The sequence below is a fragment of the Diceros bicornis genome, chromosome 4, assembly GCF_020826845.1.
Source record: "Diceros bicornis minor isolate mBicDic1 chromosome 4, mDicBic1.mat.cur, whole genome shotgun sequence".
Classification (NCBI taxonomy): domain Eukaryota; kingdom Metazoa; phylum Chordata; class Mammalia; order Perissodactyla; family Rhinocerotidae; genus Diceros; species Diceros bicornis.
The window spans coordinates 57468422-57489749 of record NC_080743.1 but is presented as its reverse complement, the minus strand read 5'-3'; the positions used below and the strand labels follow the sequence as shown (position 1 = coordinate 57489749).

At 46.8% G+C, this 21328-nt stretch overlaps 2 protein-coding genes across 2 annotated transcripts in view; both read left to right on the top strand.

Annotated features, from left to right (window-relative positions):
- Positions 1-21328, top strand: part of LOC131404482 (peptidoglycan recognition protein 4-like) — a 156357-nt gene that overhangs the window by 84301 nt on the left and 50728 nt on the right. The window lies entirely within an intron of this gene.
- On the top strand, positions 13971-16856 carry LOC131404485 (protein S100-A9-like). The gene is made up of 3 exons (XM_058539187.1): positions 13971-14018; positions 14376-14537; positions 16469-16856. Exons 2-3 carry the CDS (start codon positions 14391-14393, stop codon positions 16736-16738), a joined length of 417 nt encoding a protein of 138 aa, XP_058395170.1. The 5' UTR covers positions 13971-14018; positions 14376-14390; the 3' UTR covers positions 16739-16856.

Genomic DNA, 21328 nt, shown 5'->3' with positions numbered 1-21328 from the left:
CTGGCAACCCCTGGCTTGGCCAACAAGCATGCCCACTCCTGAGTCCTCCCTCCTGGTGATGATTCTAATCCAGTGCATTGTGCCTTGTCTGTGGGTCTCTGAAATGGAATTGAAGTTGAACGCTTCATTTTGAGTATATGCGTATAAGCATACTCCTCCATGGTTTCATCAGATTCTCAAAAGGGTCCAAGACCTCGAAAAGTTTAGGAACATTTGTTTTAGCTGCTGGGTTGTAGTAAGGAAATGGGGAGTATTTCTATTATTGTTGTTGTTTTGTGTGTGATTGGACTCTGTGGGGAAGTGTGTTGCTTAAGGACTAAATCAATTTCTCTCCTGCTGCCCACATCCCTTCACAGCTCTCCTGCTCTGTGAAGCTGGTGGTGCCCTTGCCCCGGGAGATGGAGGCTGGCTTGGGGTTCCTTTGCATGTACGAGGCACTTGGCCGCTGCATCAATACAGCAGGGACCCTTCAACCCTGTCTGGGATGATTGTGTCCTCCACCCTAGGCTCCTGACTTGAGCCAATTTCCTCATGTTTGTGGCAATAGTCATAAAGGGCATGGTCAGGATCTGGAATTGGGCATTTGGTGTCTAGCAGCTGAACAAAAGAGCTTATGCCAATGGAAATGCCTTCCCCTACATCCCTCCACTTGGGAGCCAGAACCATTCTGGTTGGGTCCAGATACCAGCCTGTCTTCTGGCCTCCTGACCTGGGGAATTCAGCCTAAATTTAAGTGGGCCGATGAGGGGAGGTGAAGCTACAAACACTTGTTGGGCTCCTGTTGGGTGTCAGAGTGGAAGGAAAAAAACTGTCTCAAACCTGGAAGAAGACAAAATGGTGGTTTGTTCTCATGACAGATTCTGTCTGAATAGAAGCAAGTCCTTGCTGCTTGCTAATCTTCCATCATCTGGCACTTTTGGGAAATGGAATATGGTCGGCACAGTATATTTGATTAACAAGTCACCATGGATAAAGAAGTAGACAGTTTATATCTGCTTGATGGGTGATATGATTCCACAGCCTGTAGAGATGTTAAACCTCTAACTATTACGGTTTTTGCTGCCCTGTAGAAAGTTAAAAGAGTCTTCTATCTAACTTAAGAACCTTATTTAGGCATTCCTTTCCTGACTAAGTTTCTAAATTATCAAATATTCTTCAAACCAGCTTTTAAAAATATTCTTTGCTGATTCTCTCATAAATGAATTGAAACAAGACTTTTGACATGAGCCCACTTAATTTGCTGATAATTTTGCTTTTTGGCAGTAGACTTTGGGATAGCCAATCTTATTTACTTCTTGCAACAACCCACCCAGAAAGGTAATTACTATTTCCATTTTGCATATGAGGAGATTCAGAGAGGTTAAAGCCTTGACAAAATTTACTAATCTGGCAAGTGTCAGAGCAGGATTAGATCCTCAATGTCTCCACGCAAGAAACCATAGTTAAGACACAAAGGTGCTCTCTTCTAGCTGGTTTCCATCCTGTTTGCAGAAGACCAACGCATCTTTGGCCAGTCTTTCTGGCCTCTGTATCCTCATCCCCTGCAAGGGCTCTGCCATTCATGAGTAAGGAGCAAGGCACAGCAGGTGCCAGAAGGAACTTCCCTCTTGGGCCCCCCTCCTCTACCAGGACTTCACCAGGCATGCCTCAGGGCCTGGACTACTGTGGGTTTTTTCCTAGTGTGAACAATCCTCCAGTCAACGATCAGAGAACAAGAATGTTGGCATTCTGATTTCCCTAAGCTTTTAGGTGTTGTCCCAGTAACAACTCCCCCTCCCTTCCAGGGTGGGGAGACTTCCTTCCAGTCTGAGGAGGTGTGGAATATCTCAAGCTAACAATTCTCTTATTTGCAAAATCACGGTCTGAGCTGGCTGTCAAGGCCAGGGCACAGGCCTTTAGCAAAGGGCCTCTTTCAAAGGATCTGTACCCATCCCTCTTTCAGTGGCCAGGAGCCTCTTCCCTTTCCTCCAGAATAGGCCTTGTGAGCAGCAGAAAACATGGCGCTATCCTGCAGCCAAAGCACATGTAGAGGCTCTTCATCAACCCAGTCCAGCAAAGGCTCCATCCACGTCAGCTTGCTCAGCAGCTTGTTTGTCTGTGGCACATTTTTTGGCAGTGCTTTCTAGAGGGAAATATCTAACCAAAATACGATGCTCTGGATTTCTTTCTTTCTTTTTTTTTTTTTTGTTTATTGCAGTAACATTGGTTTATGACATTGTAAAAATTTCAGGTGTACATCATTGTACTTCTATTTCTGCATAGATTACATCATGTTCACCACCAAAATATCAATTACAACCCATCACAACACACATGTACCTAATTATCCCTTTCACCCTCCTCCCTTCCCCTCTGGTAACAACCAATCCAATGTCTGTCCCTATGTCTTTGTTTATTGTTGTTATTATCTACTACTTAATGAAGGAAATCATACGGTATTTGACCTTCTCCCTCTGACTTATTTCACTTTGCATTATACCCTCAATGTCCATCCATGTTGTCACAAATGGCTGGATTTCATCGTTTCTTATGGCTGAGTAGTATTCCATTGTGTATATATACCACAGCTTCTTTATCCATTCGTCCCTTGATGGGTACTTAGGTTACTTCCAAGTCTTGGCTATTGTGAATTACGCTGCAATGAACACAGGGGTGCTTGTACCTTTACAAATTGGTGTTTTCAGGTTCTTTGGATAAATACCCAACAGTGGAATAGCTGGATCATATGGTAGTTCTATCCTTTATTTTTTGAGGAATCTCCATACTGTTTTCCATAGTGGCTGCACCAGTTTGCGCTCCCACCAGCAGTGTATGAGAGTTCTCTTCTCTCCACATCCTCTCCAACACATGTTGTTTCCTGTCTTGTTAATTATAGCCATTCTGACGGGTGTGAGGTGATATCTCCTTGTAGTTTTGATTTGCATTTCCCTGATAGTTAGTGATTTTGAACATCTTTTAATGTGTCTGTTGGCCATCTGTATATCTTCTTTGGAGAAATGTCTGTTCAGGTCTTTTGCCCATTTTTAAAGTGGGTTGCTAATTTTTTTGTTGTTGAGATGCATGAGTTCTTTATATATTTTGGAGATTAAGCCCTTATCAGATGTATGGTTTGCAAATATCGTCTCCCAATTGTTAGGTTGTCTTTTCGTTTTGTTGATGGTTTCCTTTGCTGTGCAGAAGCTTTTTAGTTTGATGTAGTCCCATTTGTTTATTTTTTCTATTGTTTCCCTTGCCCGGTCAGACGTGGTCTTTGAAAAGATGTTGCTAAGACCGATGTCGAAGAGTGTACTGCCTATGTTTTCTTCTAGAAGTTTCACAGTTTCAGGTCTTACATTCAAGTCTTTAATCCATTTGTAGTTCATTTTTGTGTATGGTGTAAGGTAAGGGTCTACTTTCATTTTTTTGCATATGGCTATCCAGTTTTCCCAACACCATTTGTTGAAGAGACTTTCTTTTCCCCATTGTATGTTCTTGGCTCCTTTGTCAAAGATTAGCTGTCCATAGATGTGTGGGTTTATTTCTGGGCTTTCGATTCTATTCCATCGATCTGTGTGTCTGTTTTTGTGCCAGTACCATGCTGTTTTGGTTACTATAGCTTTGTAGTATATTTTGAAATCAGGGAGTGTGATACCTCCAGCTTTGTTCTTTTTTCTCAGGATTCCTTTAGCTATTCGGGGTCTTTTGTTGTTCCATATAAATTTTAGGATTCTTTGTTCTATTTCTGTGAAAAATGTTGTTGGAACTTTGATAGGGATTGCACTGAATCTATAGATGGCTTTAGGAAGTATGGACGTCTTAACTATGTTAATTCTTCCAATCCAAGAGCACGGAATATCTTTCCATTCCTTTGTGTCTTCTTAAATTTCTTTCAGAAATGTTTTATAGTTTTCCATGTACAGCTCTTTCACCTCTTTGGTTAAGCTTATTCCTAGGTATTTTATTCTTTTTGTTGCAATTGTAAATGGCATGGTATTCTTAATTTCTCTTTCTGCTACGTCGTTGTTAGTGTACAGAAATGCAACTGATTTTTGTATGTTGATTTTGTATCCTGCAACTTTACCATATTCGTTTATTACTTCTAAAAGTTTTCTGGTGGATTCTTTAGGGTTTTCTATATATAAAATCATGTCATCTGCAAATAGTGACAGTTTCACTTCTTCCTTTCCAATTTGGATCCGTTTTATTTCTTTCTCTTGCCTGATTGCTCTGGCTAGGACTTCCAGTACTATGTTAAATAAGAGTGGTGAGAGTGAGCATCTTTGTCTGGTTCCTGCTCTGAAAGGGATGGCTTTCCGTTTTTCACCATTGAGGATGATATTAGCTGTGGGTTTCTCATATATGGTCTTTATTTTGTTGAGATACTTTCCTTCTATATCCATTTTATTCAGAGTTTTTATCATAAATGGATGCTGTATCTTGTCAAATGCTTTCTCTGCATCTATTGAGATGATCATGTGATTTTTATTCTTCATTTTATTAATGTGGTGTATTACGTTGATTGATTTGCGAATGTTAAACCATCCCTGCATCCCTGGAATAAATCCCACTTGATCATGGTGTATAATCTTTTTAACGTATTGTTGTATGCGATTTGCTAGTATTTTGTTGAGGATTTTTGCATCGATGTTCATCAGTGATATTGGCCTGTAATTTTCTTTTTTTGTGTTGTCCTTGTCTGGTTTTGGTATCAGGGTAATGTCAGCTTCGTAGGATGAATTAGGGAGCTTCCCCCCCTCCTCAATTTTTCGGAAGAGTTTGAGAAGGATAGGTATTAAGTCTTCTTTGAATGTTTGGTAGAATTCCCCAGGGAAGCCATCGGGTCCTGGACTTTTATTTTTGGAGAGGTTTATGATTACTGTTTCGATCTCCTTACTGGTGATTGGTCTATTCAAATTCTCTACTTCTTCTTGATCCAGTTTTGGAAGGTTGTATGATTCTAAGAATTTATCCATTTCTTCCAGATTGTCGAATTTGTTAGCATATAGCTTTTCATAGTATTTTCTTATAATCTTTTGTATTTCCGAGGTGACTATTGTAACCTCTCCTCTTTCATTTCTGATTTTACTTATTTGTGCCTTCTCTCTTTTTTTCTTGGTGAGTCTAGCTAAAGATTTGTCAATTTTGTTGATCTTTTCAAAGAACCAGCTCTTGGTTTTTATTAATTTCTTCTATTGTTTTTTTGGTCTCTATTTCATTTATTTCTGCTCTGATTTTTATTATTTCCCTTCTTCTACTGATTTTGGGCTTGGTTTGTTCTTCTTTTTCCAGTTCCTTTAGGTGCATTGTTAGATTGTTTATTTGAGATTTTTCTTGTTTGTTGAGATAGGCCTGTATTGCTATAAACTTCCCTCTTAGAACCGCTTTTGCTGTATCCCATAAATTCTGGCATGTCGTATTTTCATTTTCTTTTGTCTCCAGGTATTTTTTGATTTCTTCTTTGATTTCTTCGTTAACCCAGTCGTTGTTCAGTAGCATTTTGTTTAATCTCGACGTATTTGTGGCTTTTCTGATTTTCTTCCTATAGTTGATTTCTAGTTTCATACCATTGTGGTCAGAAAAGATGTTTGGTATTATTTCAGTCTTCTTAAATTTATGGAGACTTGTTCTGTGGCCTAATATGTGATCAGTCCTGGAGAATGTTCCATGTACATTTGAAAAGAACGTGTATTCTTCGGTTTTTGGATGGAATGCTCTGTATATATCTACTACGTCCATCTGTTCTAGTGTGTTGTTTAAGGCCAATGTTTCCTTATTGATCTTCTGTTTGGATGATCTATCCGTTGGTGTAAGTGGAGTGTTAAAGTCCCCTACTATTATTGTGTTACTGTCTATTTCTGTTTTTATGTCTGTTAATAATTGCTTTATATATTTAGGTGCACCTACATTGGGTGCGTAGATATTTATAAGTGTTATATCTTCTTTTTGGATTGTTCCCTTGATCATTATGTAATGTGCTTCTTTGTCTCTTTTTACAGTTTTTGTTTTAAAGTCTATTTTGTCTGATATGAGTACTGCTACCCCAGCTTTCTTTTCATTGCCATTTGCGTGGAGTATCTTTTTCCATCCCTTCACTTTCAGTTTGTGAGTGTCTTTAGGTCTGAAGTGTGTCTCTTGTATGCAGCATATATATGGGTCTTGTTTTTTTATCCAGTCAGCCACCCTATGCCTGTTAATTGGAGCGTTTAGTCCATTGACGTTTAAAATAGCTATTGATAAGTATGTACTTACTGCCATTTTTTAACTTTCTTGTTTTTTTTCTCATTGTTTTAGTAATCCTTCTCTGTTCCTTTCTTCTTCTATAGAGAATTGATGGTCACTTTAGTTTGACCTCTGTCTGAAAGCTGCACTCTTAACTCCCTTCCTCCCTCCTTTTATGTTTTTGTTATCATATCTAACCTCTTTTTTGTGTATTTGTATCCATTACGTTCTGATCATGGAAATAGATAATTTTTCCTATTTGTGGTCTTCTCTTTTCCCCTTAAATCCGTCCCTTTAACATTTCTTGTAGCGCTGGTTTCTTGGTGACAAACTCCTTTAATTTTTGCTTATCTGGGAAAATTTTGATCTCTCCTTCCATTTTGAATGATAACCTTGCTGGGTAGAGTATTCTTGGCTGTAAGTTTTTTCCTTTTAGCACTTTCAATATATCATGCCATTCTCTTCTAGCCTGTAAGGTTTCTGCTGAGAAGTCAGCTGATAGCCTTATGGGGTTTCCTTTGTATGTAACTTGACATTCTCTTGCGGCTTTTAGGATTCTCTCTTTATCTTTAATTTTGGACATTTTGATTATGATGTGTCTTGGTGTGGGCCTCTTTGGGTTTATCTTGTTTTGGGCTCTCTGTGCTTCCTGTACCTGGATGTCTGTTTCCTTCCTTAGGTTAGGGAAGTTTTCATCTATTATTTCTTGAAATAGATTCTCTGCCCCCTTGTCTTGCTCTTCTCCTTCCGGGACACCTGTGAGCTGCTCCCAGCGGCCATGAAGCTGGCGGCTTGTGAAGGCGGCGTTTTTCCTCTCCAGAAGGGAGTCTCTGCCTCTTCCACCTCAGTTAGGATTGTCCGTTGTTGCAGGAGTTCCTCTTATGCAGTTTTCAGTTCTGTCTCAGGGGTAATTTTTCCACGAGTAGTTGTAAATTGGCTGTGTCCACGGGAGGAGGTGAGTTCCGAGTCTGCTTACGCCGCCATATTGACTCCCCAACCTGCTCTGGATTTCTTTCCTGCTTTTGTCCTAGAACCCTCCATGATCAGGTGTATCTATTAAGAACTAATCATAAATATCGCACTTAATGGAGAAACGTTGGACATTTCTCTCTAATGATGGGAAGAAGAGAGGAAGCTCCTGACACACAGGGGACAATTTCCCCCCTACCACCCTTGAGTTCTTTTGGCTGGTCTAATGATTAAATTCACACAAGACAGATTGACAGGAGACAAAAAACCAAATTTAATTTGTGTGTACAGAGGTCCCATAAAAATGGGATACAAGAAGTGACCAAGGCAAGCAGCTTTTATACTTTTTAGAGAAGAACAATGAGTTTGTAAGTATTGAGAAGACAAAGAAACTTAGGCTTTGGTTGCTTGATTCATGAGAATCCAAAGCAGAGTTTGTTGATACAGCCTTCTTGTTCCTGAATTCCCCATCTCTGGCTATCAGAATGTCTCTCTACCTCCTGTGCACAGAAGGCATGTTTTCACAAGGGAGATATATTTCCTGCTTTCAAGGGGAGACAGAGGATCATCAGAGTGCCCTTTTTGCACTAGCTGTTTCTCAAGTAACTTTAATTCCAAATAATCAATATGCCACTGTGGCACATCTTGGGGCACTCTGCCCTGAGCCCCCCCACACCCATTACCATTTCTACTTAACATTTGTATTGGAGGCCCTAACCAGTGTTATAAGACAAGAAAAATAAATGAGAAGTAATGGGAGCTCTGGAGGCATTGGATGCATGGAATAAATGAACACCCTGCAGGGCACTCTCGTTTCTGCGTTTCATTGCCTCCTTCTTTTCTCTTTCTGAATAACTGCTACTTTTGCAGATTTTTTAGGAATGTGGCCCAGCCAAGTTGAACTAGTTCTTCCCCTGAGTCTATGAATGTCTTCACTGGAAAGCATATTTACTTGCTGGTAACTCTTAGTTTTCTCTGTAGGCTGAATGGGCTTTCCCACAGCCTGCATCTGGAACATCAGGCTTGGAGCAGGACAGGTGGTCCCACACTTTAGGACTCTGGAGACATGAGCTACTCTGAGTCCCCTCCTCTAGGACAGTGTTCAGAGATTTAAAAATTCATAGCGTGAGGCATGGTCCTCAACAATCATTTCTGATGTGCTTCCCTCTTCTGTTATCTGTTCTGGGTCTCACAGAGAATTCACTTTTCAACAAATTCAAAAACCACTTTACTTGCCTTCTTTTTCCTCTTGAATATTCTGCTCAAGAGTTTGCGGGTGTCCTGTAGGAATCCTTCAAGCCCAGCTCATCCCAGCACTGACAATTGATAGTCAACATCATATCAGCCCCATCCACCAGCCCCGTGACACCATTACAGTTAGTATCTCAGAAAGTAGCTGGATCCAAATCTGGGGAGTCGATTGTGTTCCAGAGGAGAGTCTTCCATGGAACCCCCAAATGTAATAGTATGGTTTTATTAATCACTTATAGTAAGTTTTTTATTTGTTTTTTGAAGGGAATGATTCACCCTGAGCTAACATCTGTTGCCAATCATCCTCTTTTATTCTTCCCTCCTCAAAGCCCTAGTACATGGTTGTATATGCTAGCTGTACATCATTCTAGTTCTTCTATGTGAGCCACCACCAGGGCATGGCAACTGACAGACAGGTGATGTGGTTCTGCGACCGGGGAGTGAAGCCGGGCCGCCGAAGTGGTGAGCGCTGAACTTGAACCACTAGTTCATCAGGGCTGGCCCAGTCCTGCGTCTTTTATTTTCCCAGTTAGTTGCTCATGCTCCCACATCTCCTATTAGGAAGATGCTTAGGAACTCCTTCTTGAACCAAGGGCTCCCTCAGTCCACTGGGGCTGTGGGGATCAATTATGCTCTCAGAACTAGGGGCAGACAGCAGTGGTTGCCTCTGTTTTCTATAGGACTGATGTTGAAGGTCATCCACACAATTCTGTAGAGGATGCTTGTCCATCCAGCTGCTAAGGTGGCTCTATAAAGCCTAGGCTCAGCGGTGCCCTGTGGTGAGTACAAGTTCTACTCTTTTGAGTTCCTATTCTAATGCTCAGGCACTGTTACCCAAAGCACAGGGAAGGCTGGGTCTGGAAGAATTTCCATCAGCAGCTCTTATTGTCCCTGTGTCTCCTTTGTCACTGGTGTGCTGTCCCTTTTCTCTCATGGTAAATTGACTTCAGGAAACTTCTTGCCAGTGGTTCTGGGGGGCACAATATGTGTCTCTTATGTCATCTCTCCAGGAGATTTCTTTCCCCCCAATTGGCTAACAGCACTGCTGATTGCACACTGGGGATCTGAGGGCAGGCATCTCAACCCTACTGTCCAACAGAGCAAAACAGAACTGCTTCAAGATAGCTCTCTGCCTCGTCTACTCTGAAAAACTTGCTGCAATTCTCTCACCAACAAAACCATTCCCATCTGGTCAAGCATCTGTTTATATCTGCCAGTAGATCGTCTCTGTCATAAACCTTCCTTGCCCCAAAATGCCTATGGAGTCCTTTAAAAAAAAAGAAAAAAATTGCTTTATTGAGATATAATTCACATACCACACAATTCACCCATTGAGAGTGATGTACAATCCTTTTAAGAGGATAGTCAACTCTTTCCAAAATCATTCTGCAAGAGCAAGGAATGTGTACATTCCCAGATGCCAGTTCACTGTGAGGGTGGATTCTCCTGGGGCACCCCAGGCACCCTGCTGGGAATATGAATGAGGAGGGTATTTCCTGCTACCTCCTTCAGGGCAGTAATTGCTTACTTTGATACACCATCTCCGACACCTGTGACATCAGAGCTGGGGCCTGTGCTCTGGCTGGGCTCCCACTCAGTCTAGTGGCATGTCTGATGGTCCTGGCCGCCCTGGGGGTGAACAGCTCCTGTTTTAAGCTTTAAGCCAGTGGTGTGGTGATTTGGAGTTGGACATAGTGTGGGCTGATCCCCAGACTAAGTCTTCACCCACTTCATCTGCAGAGTCATAGCGTTCCCCAGTTCTGGGGATCCTGCAGGCTGGGAAGGGGAAACCCTTGTTCTCTGCTGAGGAGACTCTCCCTCTCCTCATTCTCTGTGGTGGGATTTGGGCTGGGGGAGCAAAGCCCTTCACTGACTTCCTTTTGGATGAAGATTTGAAAGGTGTCTGTCCACCTCTCTTGTCCGTGAGTTTTTACCACCTTCCCCTACTGTTTCTGCAGCTGGGGGTGGGCAGCGGCCTTTGTTTTAACTAAGTTGAATCCTTGTGTGTGGGGGAGCTCCATGGTCTCATCTCCTGTGGGCATTAACCTTAATCTCTGGAATTCTAAAGGCAGATTCACAGAATGAGGTCAGGTCACCCGAAAATGGTCATCTTTCCCATAAGTATAGTGAAAGCATGGCCATTTTTCTTTTTTCAAGGCTCTTAGAGGTTGTCTCAGAAACAGCCCCTTCCCAGACCTGAGCTTTCAAAGATCCCACTGGATTCACATTCTGAGTGGAACTCCAAGTCCCAGTTGGTGCCTTGGCCTGTACACGGCTCTTAGCCGCTTTCTCAGACAAGCTGTGTCCCTCTCTCTTTTCCCTCTTGCTATGGACCAGAGCCTTCTCCTCTCTTCTGGAATCAGCCTCGGTGACTCCAGGAGACCCCTTTGTGAAGGGGGCCCTGCCATGACTCGGCCTGCCTGGTGCACCGTTGTGTCTGACACCTTCTCCAGGAGCTTTCTGGAGCACAAGATCTGTCAGCATCAATGTCTTCCCAGGTTTCTAGGGAATCCAACTGGGGCCACATAACTCTTCATAGCTCCAAGCACACATTGTGTGGCCTCTGCTTCTCCACCACGGTTATGGAGGCTGTCTCTACATGAAGCCCATGAAGGTCCTGCGGGCTGTCTCATGACCTCCTTCATCTCTGCGTTTCTCTGACACCTGCCACTCTTACAATTTTCACCCATATTCCCAGTCCTGCCTGGAATGCCTGCTCCCCGAGCCTATACCTGTCAAGTCCTGTCAACCACACCCCTCCTGGCACCTCATTGGCCCCAAAGTCTCCCCTGGGGTTTGTTTCTGAGCCACGGGGCATCCTCATTCCCAGCATATTGCGGCCCAGGCTGTGGGGCAGCCCCTTCTTGTCCAGGAAGAGACTCAGCGTCTGAAGAAATTCAGAGTCTGAGGTAGAGACGCTAACAAATCATTTTGGAAGCACACCTGACTCCTCTGCCTGCCTGCCTAGCTATTTCAGAGAATTCAACTTTATAGCAAACAAAAAATTTTTTATTTCCCTTCTCTGCTTTCTGGAATATTTTGCCAATCACTCGATGTCTATTCAGGGGACTAAAAGCATCCAGTAGATTCGCAGGAGTTTGTTGTTTGATTTTCTCTTATAATGAACTTACACGCTCCACAGAGTCTTTTGTGTGTCTCAAACTGATACGGAATGTAGTAGTAAAGGGAGGGAGAGAAAACCAAGCAGAAGTGAGCATCCTGCAGGGTTCCTCCAGCACAGTCTCACCCCCTTTGAGGAGATCCTCAGAAGAGGCGGTGCCATCACTGTTCAGTGGGTAGAAAGTTACAGGTATAGTACAAGAGGCAGAAGGCCTAGGAATGTGCTGGTCGACATGGCACCTCTAGTGAACAGTACCGTAATGTGCACTTAAGCATGTGTCAAGAAGGTGGCTCTAATGCCACATGTTCTTGACCCAAAATACAGAAAGAGAAAGAAAGAGACTCAGGAGACTTAAGGAGGTGATGGATGTGTTCATTACCTCGATTGTGGTGACGGGATCACGTGTGTTCACATACGTCCAAACTCATCAAATTGTAGACAATAAGTATACGCTGTTTTTTGTATGTCAATCACACCTCAATAAAGCTGTAAACAAAATAGAGTTAATTTCACCTGAAAAATAGAAAGGATGCAGTGACCATGAACAGACACCACACACTGAGTTTCCTGACAGGATCACAGCCTTGTGTCAACATCAGTTATTTAAATCTGGAGAAACAAAGCAGCCTGTGATGCTGAGTAAGCGGGATGGGATTCCAAAATATAATTGTGAGATAATTCATCATCTCAGAATAAAAAGACAATTACATGCATCTTAGTTTCCCCATCAATTGCTCATGCTCCTACCTGTCCAGTTTCTCCTCTTGCAGTCTCCCCAACCCCTGAATCATGCAACACCCCAGGAGATTTCTTCCTCCATTGCTGGGATGTGTTCTGCTTCCAATACCAAGTGGGGCAGGGAACTGAGTCTGACTCAGCTGTCCCCTAGAGCAATTCCTTCTCATGCTGTAACATGTGACTGCTGAAGCCTGGCCGTGCAGTTTCAGGGATGAATCTAGCCCACTGTTGCAGGGCCACAGTGCAGAGGTGGTCCAGGGCCATGTCCAGGCCTCAGTGGTGCCCACGTGGGGCCCGGAGCCTCTGCTCGGTTCTGTTCATGTTGCTGTGGTAACAGGACTAACACAAAGTGTGCAGAGAGTTTGTGGTGTTGAATGGAGGTCACCAGGTTAGACTATAAAGATTTCATTTCAGAGGCCTTGATAACCTCTTCCTACCCAGCACTTGGATAGGTCACGCTGTCCAACTTGATAGCTCTTTCTAGTCACCAAGTTTGGGAGTTGTGATGTGAAAGTGAAGGAAGGCTTAGGGGAATTGTTGTCTCCGTTCGTGAAAACCCTGGGATCCTCTGTGAAAATCAATCCAGTGATAGCTTTGTGGGCCAGAAGCACATAGGGAGGGGTCTTCTTCCCCTTAGTCTCCCTCCCGCCACGGACAGAATAGATCATTTTTAAGTTGACATTCCACTTTCCCAAACCAAGGAGAATGCTCGTAAGCTATCTGTTCAAACCACAAGAAACAACGCCTCAGCTTCCCTGGCCCTCCTTCCTCTATCCCCAGCCTACCAGGGAGCCTGTTCAGACTCTGTCTCCCCCAGACTGTAAGCTCAGTGAGGGCGGGGCTGTGTCTATCTCATTCATGGAAGCTTCCACCAATGCCTGGCCAGCCAGTGACTAGCTGATCTGAGGCTCCAAGAAGTGTTTGCCAGGTGAAAGACTACACACTCCCTCTCTCCTCACCATTGTTCAGAGGTTAGAGCCAATCTGGGGCTCTCTCCACATCACCAGTATGGAATCCCTTTAGACTCAGAAGCTCCCATTCTTTAAAACAACGAGACCCTTTATTTCTCTCTCCTTGCTTTCTTGGGCCCAATTCTTGCTATGTCACAACCTTGCTCAGGTCCCTCTCTGGACGTCAGTTTCTTCCTCTGCAACATAAGGGGGTTGACCACCTCCGAGGGCCCTTCTAACCCCGATCACCCCAATGAATCTAGGAACCCCACACCAGCCACTTGCCCTCCTCAGAGCACTTATCACAGAGCCAAGCAGGCTCAGAAAGGCTTCCTCAACCTCATTGGCCTTCCCGCAGGGGGAGGGAGAGGGGTCGGGCACCCTGGGCGTCCTCACCGACCACCAGCCACGGCCTAGCACAGGTGGGAAGGCACGATCTCAAAGTGGGCAGGGAGAGCAGGCTGCCAGAGGACAGACAGCTTGCTGGCTTGCTCAGCGAGGGCAGGGAGGGGTTGGGGTGGAGTAGAAAGGAACTCATCAACCAGTTTCCTCCCAAACCAGCTGCAGGCCAGGGCCAGGAATTTCACAAAAAAGCAAAAGGAGCTTTGTGAACATTACCTGCCCCGCCCCAGTCCCCTTCTGGGCATTGACAGCCCAGCTCAGGGTTACTACACTGCTGACCTGTGAAGCAATCTTCCTGTGAGAGGGCTGAGTGTCTCAGCCAGGGGCGGCCTATAAATGCAGGGCCTGCACGGCACTGTCAAACCCCTCTGTGTGGCTCCTTGGTGTGGGTAAGTGAGCTGCCAGCTACCCAGGGCATGAGCTGGCCTGCCCACTTTCTGTACTCCCTCACCCATCTTCCTTTCAAACCCTCCTTCTGAACTCCCCTTCCTGATTGACCTGCCCACTCTAAAGCTTCCTTCACATTTTCTTAGATCATGTTCTCCTGGAGCCTTCTGTCCTCAGGTGCTCTGCTATTTGGCATTCTCCAGAGATTCTAAACACGATTCTCCATGTGTGCGACAGGCCATCTCCTAGATCAGTTGCAGCCCATGCTTTCTTTTTATTCTGTGTTGCCCCCTTCATTCCTGCCAGAAGCCAAAAGCCTTTTCTTCTAAGCACCTGAACCCTTGCTTCTCCATCCTCAGGCAGACTGCAGGAAGATGGCGGAATTGTCGGAGATGGAGAAGAGCATAGAGACCATCATCAACGTCTTCCACCAGTACTCTGTGCGGCTGGGGCACCCGGACACCCTGAACCAGAAAGAATTCAAACAGCTGGTGCAAAAAGAGCTGGAAAACTTCCTCAAGGTAGGGCTGCATTCCTGGCAGGCCTGGCCCTGGCTGGCAACAGTCTGGGCTCAGGATGGAGGATGGGGTACAATCTGCAACTGTCGAGGAGAAAATTCTGCTTCCTTCAACCCACCCTCCCGAGGTAGCCGGGCCCCTGTCACTGGATGTGCTCCAAGTTAGATGGCCTGGAAGAGTCAGTAGAGACTGACTGGCTAAACATATGCTGTGTGCCAGGTCCTGTCCTGGGCAGGGGCAAGTAGTGGCGAAGAGAGACACACAGTCCAAATGGAAGAGACTCACAGCAAAGATGTTGACGAACAAAGAGCACAGATAAATCCAATGCCAACAAGTATCCAAAAGACAACAAGTGAGGGTGCTGTGGGTGACGTTGGCTGGATGGGGAGAGGTGACTCTCTAGGTGAACAGGAAGGGCCCTGCTGAGGAGATGACATTTGAGTCGAGATGGGGATGTTGAGGAGGGAAGCAATTGAGGAAGACCCTTGGCAGAATCCGAGGAGACTCCAAGCCTCAATGGGATTCGGAGGAGAAAGCTGAGAGGGTTTTCTAATCTGAAGGGTCTGTGGTAGGAGTCATGTGCATGGGGAAGCACCCAGCCCAGCACTGCATGTACAAAAGCTCTCAGTACCAGGTGAGTTTATTTCCCTGGTCTGAAAACAATTAGGCAGTTCTAGGACAAAGGAGGATTAGTTCCACAGGATCTTTTAGTTTTCTTCATAAATGTGGGAACTTCGGGGAAACAGAGGCCTGGAGTAAGAAGGGTGGGACACTGTGTCCCAGTCTCAGTCCTGATTGTGGAGCAGGTGGCCAGCCCTCCCCGGAGCTCCTCCCGACCTTGGAAAGGTGGAGAAGCACTGCAGTAGGAGGTATTGGGGATGCTGACAGCTCCCCATAGGGGTGGATCTCAGCAAGCAGGACGCTGGCTCAGGGCAGACAAGGGAGGGTACAGCAAGATGTTGTGTGGGCAAAGCTTTTTTTCGTGTGATCCCTACACTCACCTCATGCCCCCACATCCTCTGCCAGAAGCAGAGTGATAGGTCACAGGGGAAGCTGGAACCTGGCCCATGGGCTGCTCGGGAGTCAGTGCTCTTGCCGGGCGGCGATGGCTAAAGTGCAGTAAGCAGACCATGGTGAAGTGCTGCAGGAGCGAGAAGGGCTGGGAGATGAGCTGGACACCACAGGTTCTGGGGAGTGGGCTTAGCTGAGGTGCCCCCGCCAGTGGGTGGCAAAGCCAGAACCAGCTGGAGCTCCCTTCTGCCACACTTGGACCCCTCACCTCACCTCTTGTCCCCCTTGCATACTTTGTCAGTCCCTTTGGGGTCCACGCAGTACCCACTCTGCTCTCCGTCCCCACACAAGATCAGAACCATCTTGTTTTCCTCAAGTGCTTCCCACGGTGCAGGTTGAAGTGAGTGTCACTAATTAGTGACCCCAAGAGGGCAGGGAGAGGAGGGAGCCAAGGAGACAGGAGTGGAGGGAAGGGGACAAGACGGCTCTGAGTCGGATCAGAAGGTGCATTTCCAGTATCTTCTCACAAGTCTCATCAATCTGCAAAAGCTAATGACCCTTTCCAAGACAATTTCCTCAAGGAGTATGCCAAGTCTCCTGTTAACGTTGTTTGAGGGCCCAATGAGGTGGCATTTCTATCCTTTCTAATTGTGTGACCTCAGGCAAGTCACTTGACTTTACTTTGTCTTCTATAAATGGAGAGAATCACAGCCTCTGACTTGTCTGCGTGATGAGTGGGAAAGTGTTTGGCATGCTCAGCATCTGCTAAGCTGTGGGTGCTCAGCCGAAGTCATTTTTAGTATTTGAGTTGAGGCTCAGGGGCCAGGTGTCCCTGTGCCTTTGCCATTGGGTCATGGGCTGTGTTCCCTGTCCCCAGCCCTGGCCACAGCCAGCCCTGACCATCCTGTTTCCCTCTCCCACAGAATAAGAAGAAAGATGAGAAAGTCATAAATCATATCTTGGAGGACCTGGACACAAATGTAGACAAGCAGCTGAGCTTCGAGGAGTTCATCGTCCTGGTGGCCCGGCTGACGGTAGCCTCCCATGAGAAGATGCATGAGAATGCCCACAATACAGAAGGCCATGAGCATGGGGCAGGCCTCGGGGAGGATGACACCCACGATGATGACAGCCATGGAGACCACGGCCACGGCCACGGCCACAGCCATGGAGGCCACGGCCACAGCCACTAATCAGGAGGCCAAGCCATGCTGCCTCTGCCCAACTAGGGCCACAGTCCTGTGTGCCACATTACCTGAGCTGTGGGCCTGGGGGCTGTGGGATGAAATAAAGTCATCCTCTAAGCCAGTGCTCTGCGTGCTTCTTCCATCATCCCCTTCCCAACCTGTCCTTCCAGGAGGTCTGGGCATTAGATAGCCCTGCCCCTTAACTGGGACTCAACCATTTCACTGGATAATAACAAATGGGAAGCAGTGATAATGTGGGTCTGTTCTGAGGCCTTGGGTTCATCTCCCTGACTGTTTCCTCACCTCTGACTTCAGGCCCCACTGCTCAGGTCCCAGTCCCCCTGACCCAGCTTAAGACAAACTGTCCAGCCTGTCAAATTGGCCCTTGTCACTATAGAAAGCAAAAGGGGGATATCGCTTCCCCTCCACATGCTAGACACACCCCCACCCAGCCCAGACCCCCTCTTCACCAGGATATTCACACAACCTTCTCTCTCCTAAGAGACCCTTATTCCTCTGGAAGTCTTCCAGAAGTACACGTAGACAGGGCCGTGTCTGAGGGGCAATACTGGAGTCTGGGCAGTGGGAACAAGGATGCATTGGGTGTGTTTACCCACAAGTCGAGTTCTGGATCCATGGGAGCAGTTGGGTGTCTCTCAACAGATCTAGGAAGCTCACCATGGATACCGGGGCAGATGCGCATGTGGATGAACGTCTAGGAGTCTGGCCCCAGCATTCAGCCCTAGCAGGTGGGGAGAGTGAGAAGAGCACCTGTCTTCTGCTTAGAAGAAGGAGCTCCAATCCTGCTCTGCAGCTAAAATGCTCAGCCACCACTATGAGGAGGTGGGACTCTGGGTCCAGAGAGCCTTTCCGGACTAAAGATTCCAGCAAAAAGAAGACTGACGGATCAGGGTTTTGGGGGAACTATAAAAAGACTGACAGCCATCCAGCCCCTATGTTACAAATGAAGAAAACCAGGCACATAGTGGAGGAGGAACCAGTCCAGAGTCATATGGGGTAGAGTTGGTCAAGATAGCACAGAGAGAAAAAGGGCCGTGAATCCCATCTTATCCACTCCTTCCCAGTACTGAGCATGCAGAAAGGAGCAGCTGGGTCAGATTTCGGCTCTCCCACCCCGCCTGGCTGTAGGTGGGTCCCTAGGCTTCCTGCACTGGACCATGGGGCCCCTGCTTTAAGGGCCCAGGGCCTCTGCTGTGGGTGCAGTGATTTAAGGCTCCCACTTGAGGGCATGAGGGTGTTTCCAAGAACCACTCCAGGCTGGGAGCCTGGGGAGCAGAGTTTAGAAGACCCCAGGCACTTCCTTGTCTGACATGAAGATGCGAGAGCTGAGGATACTCACCTCTGACAGCCCTGTCCCCTACCCTCATGTTCTGGGAGAGGTCACACCTTCTGAATGCAGCCTGGTACAGGCGCAAGAGAACCAACCTGGGAGTGAGGAGCCTGGGTTCTACCAGTGGCCTCACCAGGACTAGATGCTCTAGTAGGGTGGGGCAGGGTAGGGGGTAGGCTCCCCCCACCCCCTCTCCCCGCCCTTACCTATCACAACGTGCCATAAATATGTTTGTGACTCTGTCTCCCTACTAGACCATGAAATCCATGAGAGCAAAGTCCGTGGCATCTGTCTTTTGTCTGCTTTATCCCCAGCACCTAGGGGAGTGGCTGATACATCATAGGTTCTCAACAATATTGCCCCTTGGATGTTCTAAAGTCTCCCCCATGGTCCATGCTCTCTTGTCAGGGAAAGGTGTGGAGAAAGGAGAGAGGAGGATGGCGGGATTAAAACCAGCAGATGGCAGGCTTCTGGAGATCATCATGGGATCTCAAACTAGAGGTAGGGGCAGTGAGGTGATGGGAATCCAGAGCCCCCTCGCAGGATTTATTCAGTCATCCCAGCCTTTATCTGTTGCACATGGAAGCTTCCATTTGAAGAAAAGGATTCGTCTTTAAAAAGGTTTGAAAATTGTTGATTTAACCCAGTCTGCCCCACAACTATGATTGAGTGATTCTCCCCACCATCACTGCCAAGTGGTTGGCCCAGCCCTGCCTGAACTCTTCCAGGAAATGGAGCTTACTCCTTTGGCCCTGAACACTTAGAAAGTCCTTTCTTACACTGAGCCAAAGTTTGTCTCCTTGTGCCTGCTGAGCATTAATCCCAGTTTCCTCCCATATCCTTGGACACAGAATAAATCTAACCCCTTCCTTCAGGCAGCCACCTATCCACATCTTCAGAACACTTTCCCTAAATCACATCTAGGCTTTCTCTGGCCTCTGCACCTTTGTACCAGGAATGCTGTCCCCACCCTGGGGTCTCTAGTAAGTCCCTTAGGACCCATGAAGCCCCAGAGCCTTTGTTACTACCTCCAAGAAGACTTCCCTGACTACCTACCTTCCACAGGTATATAGGTGCTTCGTCCTCCAGGCCCATAGAGCTCTCTGACACTCATACCATTGCACTTCCAATATGGAATTGTGACCCCTTATCTGCAAGTCTCACAATGGCCCTGAAGTCAGGGACTCTGGTTGATCTACGGCATATCTCCAAGTGCCAGCATGGAACATGTTCTCAGTGAGCTTTAGAGATGAGCGAGTGAAGGTGGGTGGTCCTAGGACCCTACAGAGCTGGAGGGTGAGGTTGGACACAGTGTGAGGTGGGGACAGCTTTGGGTATTAGGAGTGTGCCCACAGTCCTGCCGCCTGGAAGCTGGGAGAGGGTGGAGCAGCTGAGCAGCAGGATGGCAGGGGACAGAGCTTCTGAGATGTCAAGAGTTCTCCTTTTGCCTTCTCTCTCTGCTGGCTCAACCCTAGAGAAGGAGGGTTGTTCTAGGGCCCAGGGGAAGGTCTGACAGCAAGCCACTCTCGCAGAGCGCTGTGGGATCTCTTTCAACATAGTTCAAGAGAGCTGGTCAAGGTGACCTAACCTCTGCCATCCCATTAACCTCTTCTGTTCCAAAAACCTGGCTCTGTTGAGTAGAGGGGAGCTGGCTCTACCCTTTGATAAGGAAGGAGAGTGTCGGTGTCAAGGTGAGGATTTCCACTCCAAGTGAGGATTGGTGAGTACCTCTATGATTCATGAGTCCTTTTGGAAACAAGAAATTTCGGGGTTTCCCCGGCATCGTGGCAACTAAAGAACAGAGATCCTGTGGTCAGATACCTGCCTGCCAGTTCCTAGAAGGGGAGTTGCTCTCCTTAGAGGTGTAACCTGAACTTCTGGATGCCTTTCTGGGAGAGTGAGAAAGAACAGGGTCTGCCAGAGCTGCTGGACTCTGCTCAGATGCTTTACAAACCTCTGACTGTGCCCTGGGGCCTGGGTGATATGAGATGCTTCCAGAATGGGGGTAGAGATGAATTCTCTCTCATCATTCACATGTCTGTCCACTAATTTGCTCACTCAACAGACATTAATTATGGACTTAGTATATGTTGGGCACTATGTTACATTCTGAGGTGTTGCCAGGGTAAATCAGACTCCACCCTGTCATTAAGGATCTCCCAGGCCTGCAGGGCAGACAACACAGCTCCTCAGATGATTCTAATATGGAAAGTGACAGGCCAGAGGGATGTCAAGCTTGGTGGGCCTTGAGGTGGGAAGGCTGCCCTTCAGCTGGGCTGTCTCCCCGGAGGGGCGAATTTTGGAAACGCATTAAGGCATTTGAAAAGCATCAAGCAACATGCAGGTGCTTCAGAAAGAGGAGGGAACGTGTACAAAGGCCTGGAGGTGGGCAGATGTGGGGTTTGAGCAGCATGAGGAGCCCTGGGGGTGTTTGAGGGTGAGGTGGAAGACACAGAGGAGAGCAGGGCTGATATCAGGCCACCGAGTGTACACTTTCTGCAGGAGAACAGGGACAGAAGCAGTGGAACTTTTTGGGAGGAAAATGATATAACCACACTTGTGTTTTAGAAAAGTCTCCCTATCGGTGGTCTGTGGGATGGATTTGTGGTGGGACTGAGACTACCAGCACGAGGCCTGGTAGGAGGCTGCCACCGTAGTCCAGGTGAGAGCTGGAGAGAGCCCAGGTGGTGGTTCTCAGAGAAGATGAGTACAGCCAGGATCTCAAGGTGCCCCAGGCCCATCTCAACTGGCAGCCACGTCCTGCAACCCCTACAGGGTAGAGAAGACAATTCTGTGCTGTTTCCCTGAGAAAGGCCTTAGCATTCACCAGCCCAGCGAAACAATCTTGACACAAGCCCAGCTCTGAAATCAACTCCAGATTCCATCCTTAACATCCTGCATCCCCTCCCAGCAATTGTTGAAAACTTATATTTTAGAAAGCCCTGTGTCATGGATTTTGACTTTCCAATTATCAAAGTGACAATAGGATTGAAACAATGGTCGCTTAAGTCCTGTTGTCTCTGCTCCTGAACAATTCCTCTACCCCTAGACTTGAGTCAGCCCCATGGCCTTGTGGACCCAACCCCTGTCTTCAGAGATGCCCCCACACACGAGAGACAGGGAGAGTGAGCACCCAGGTGCGCCGGCTGGCCTATTCCTGTGAGCGCCCCTAGGTTTTCCCTTTCCTCTGTGAGGTCTCCCATTTTTGCCCGTGTACCTAGAATTGTCACATGCAGACTGTACAG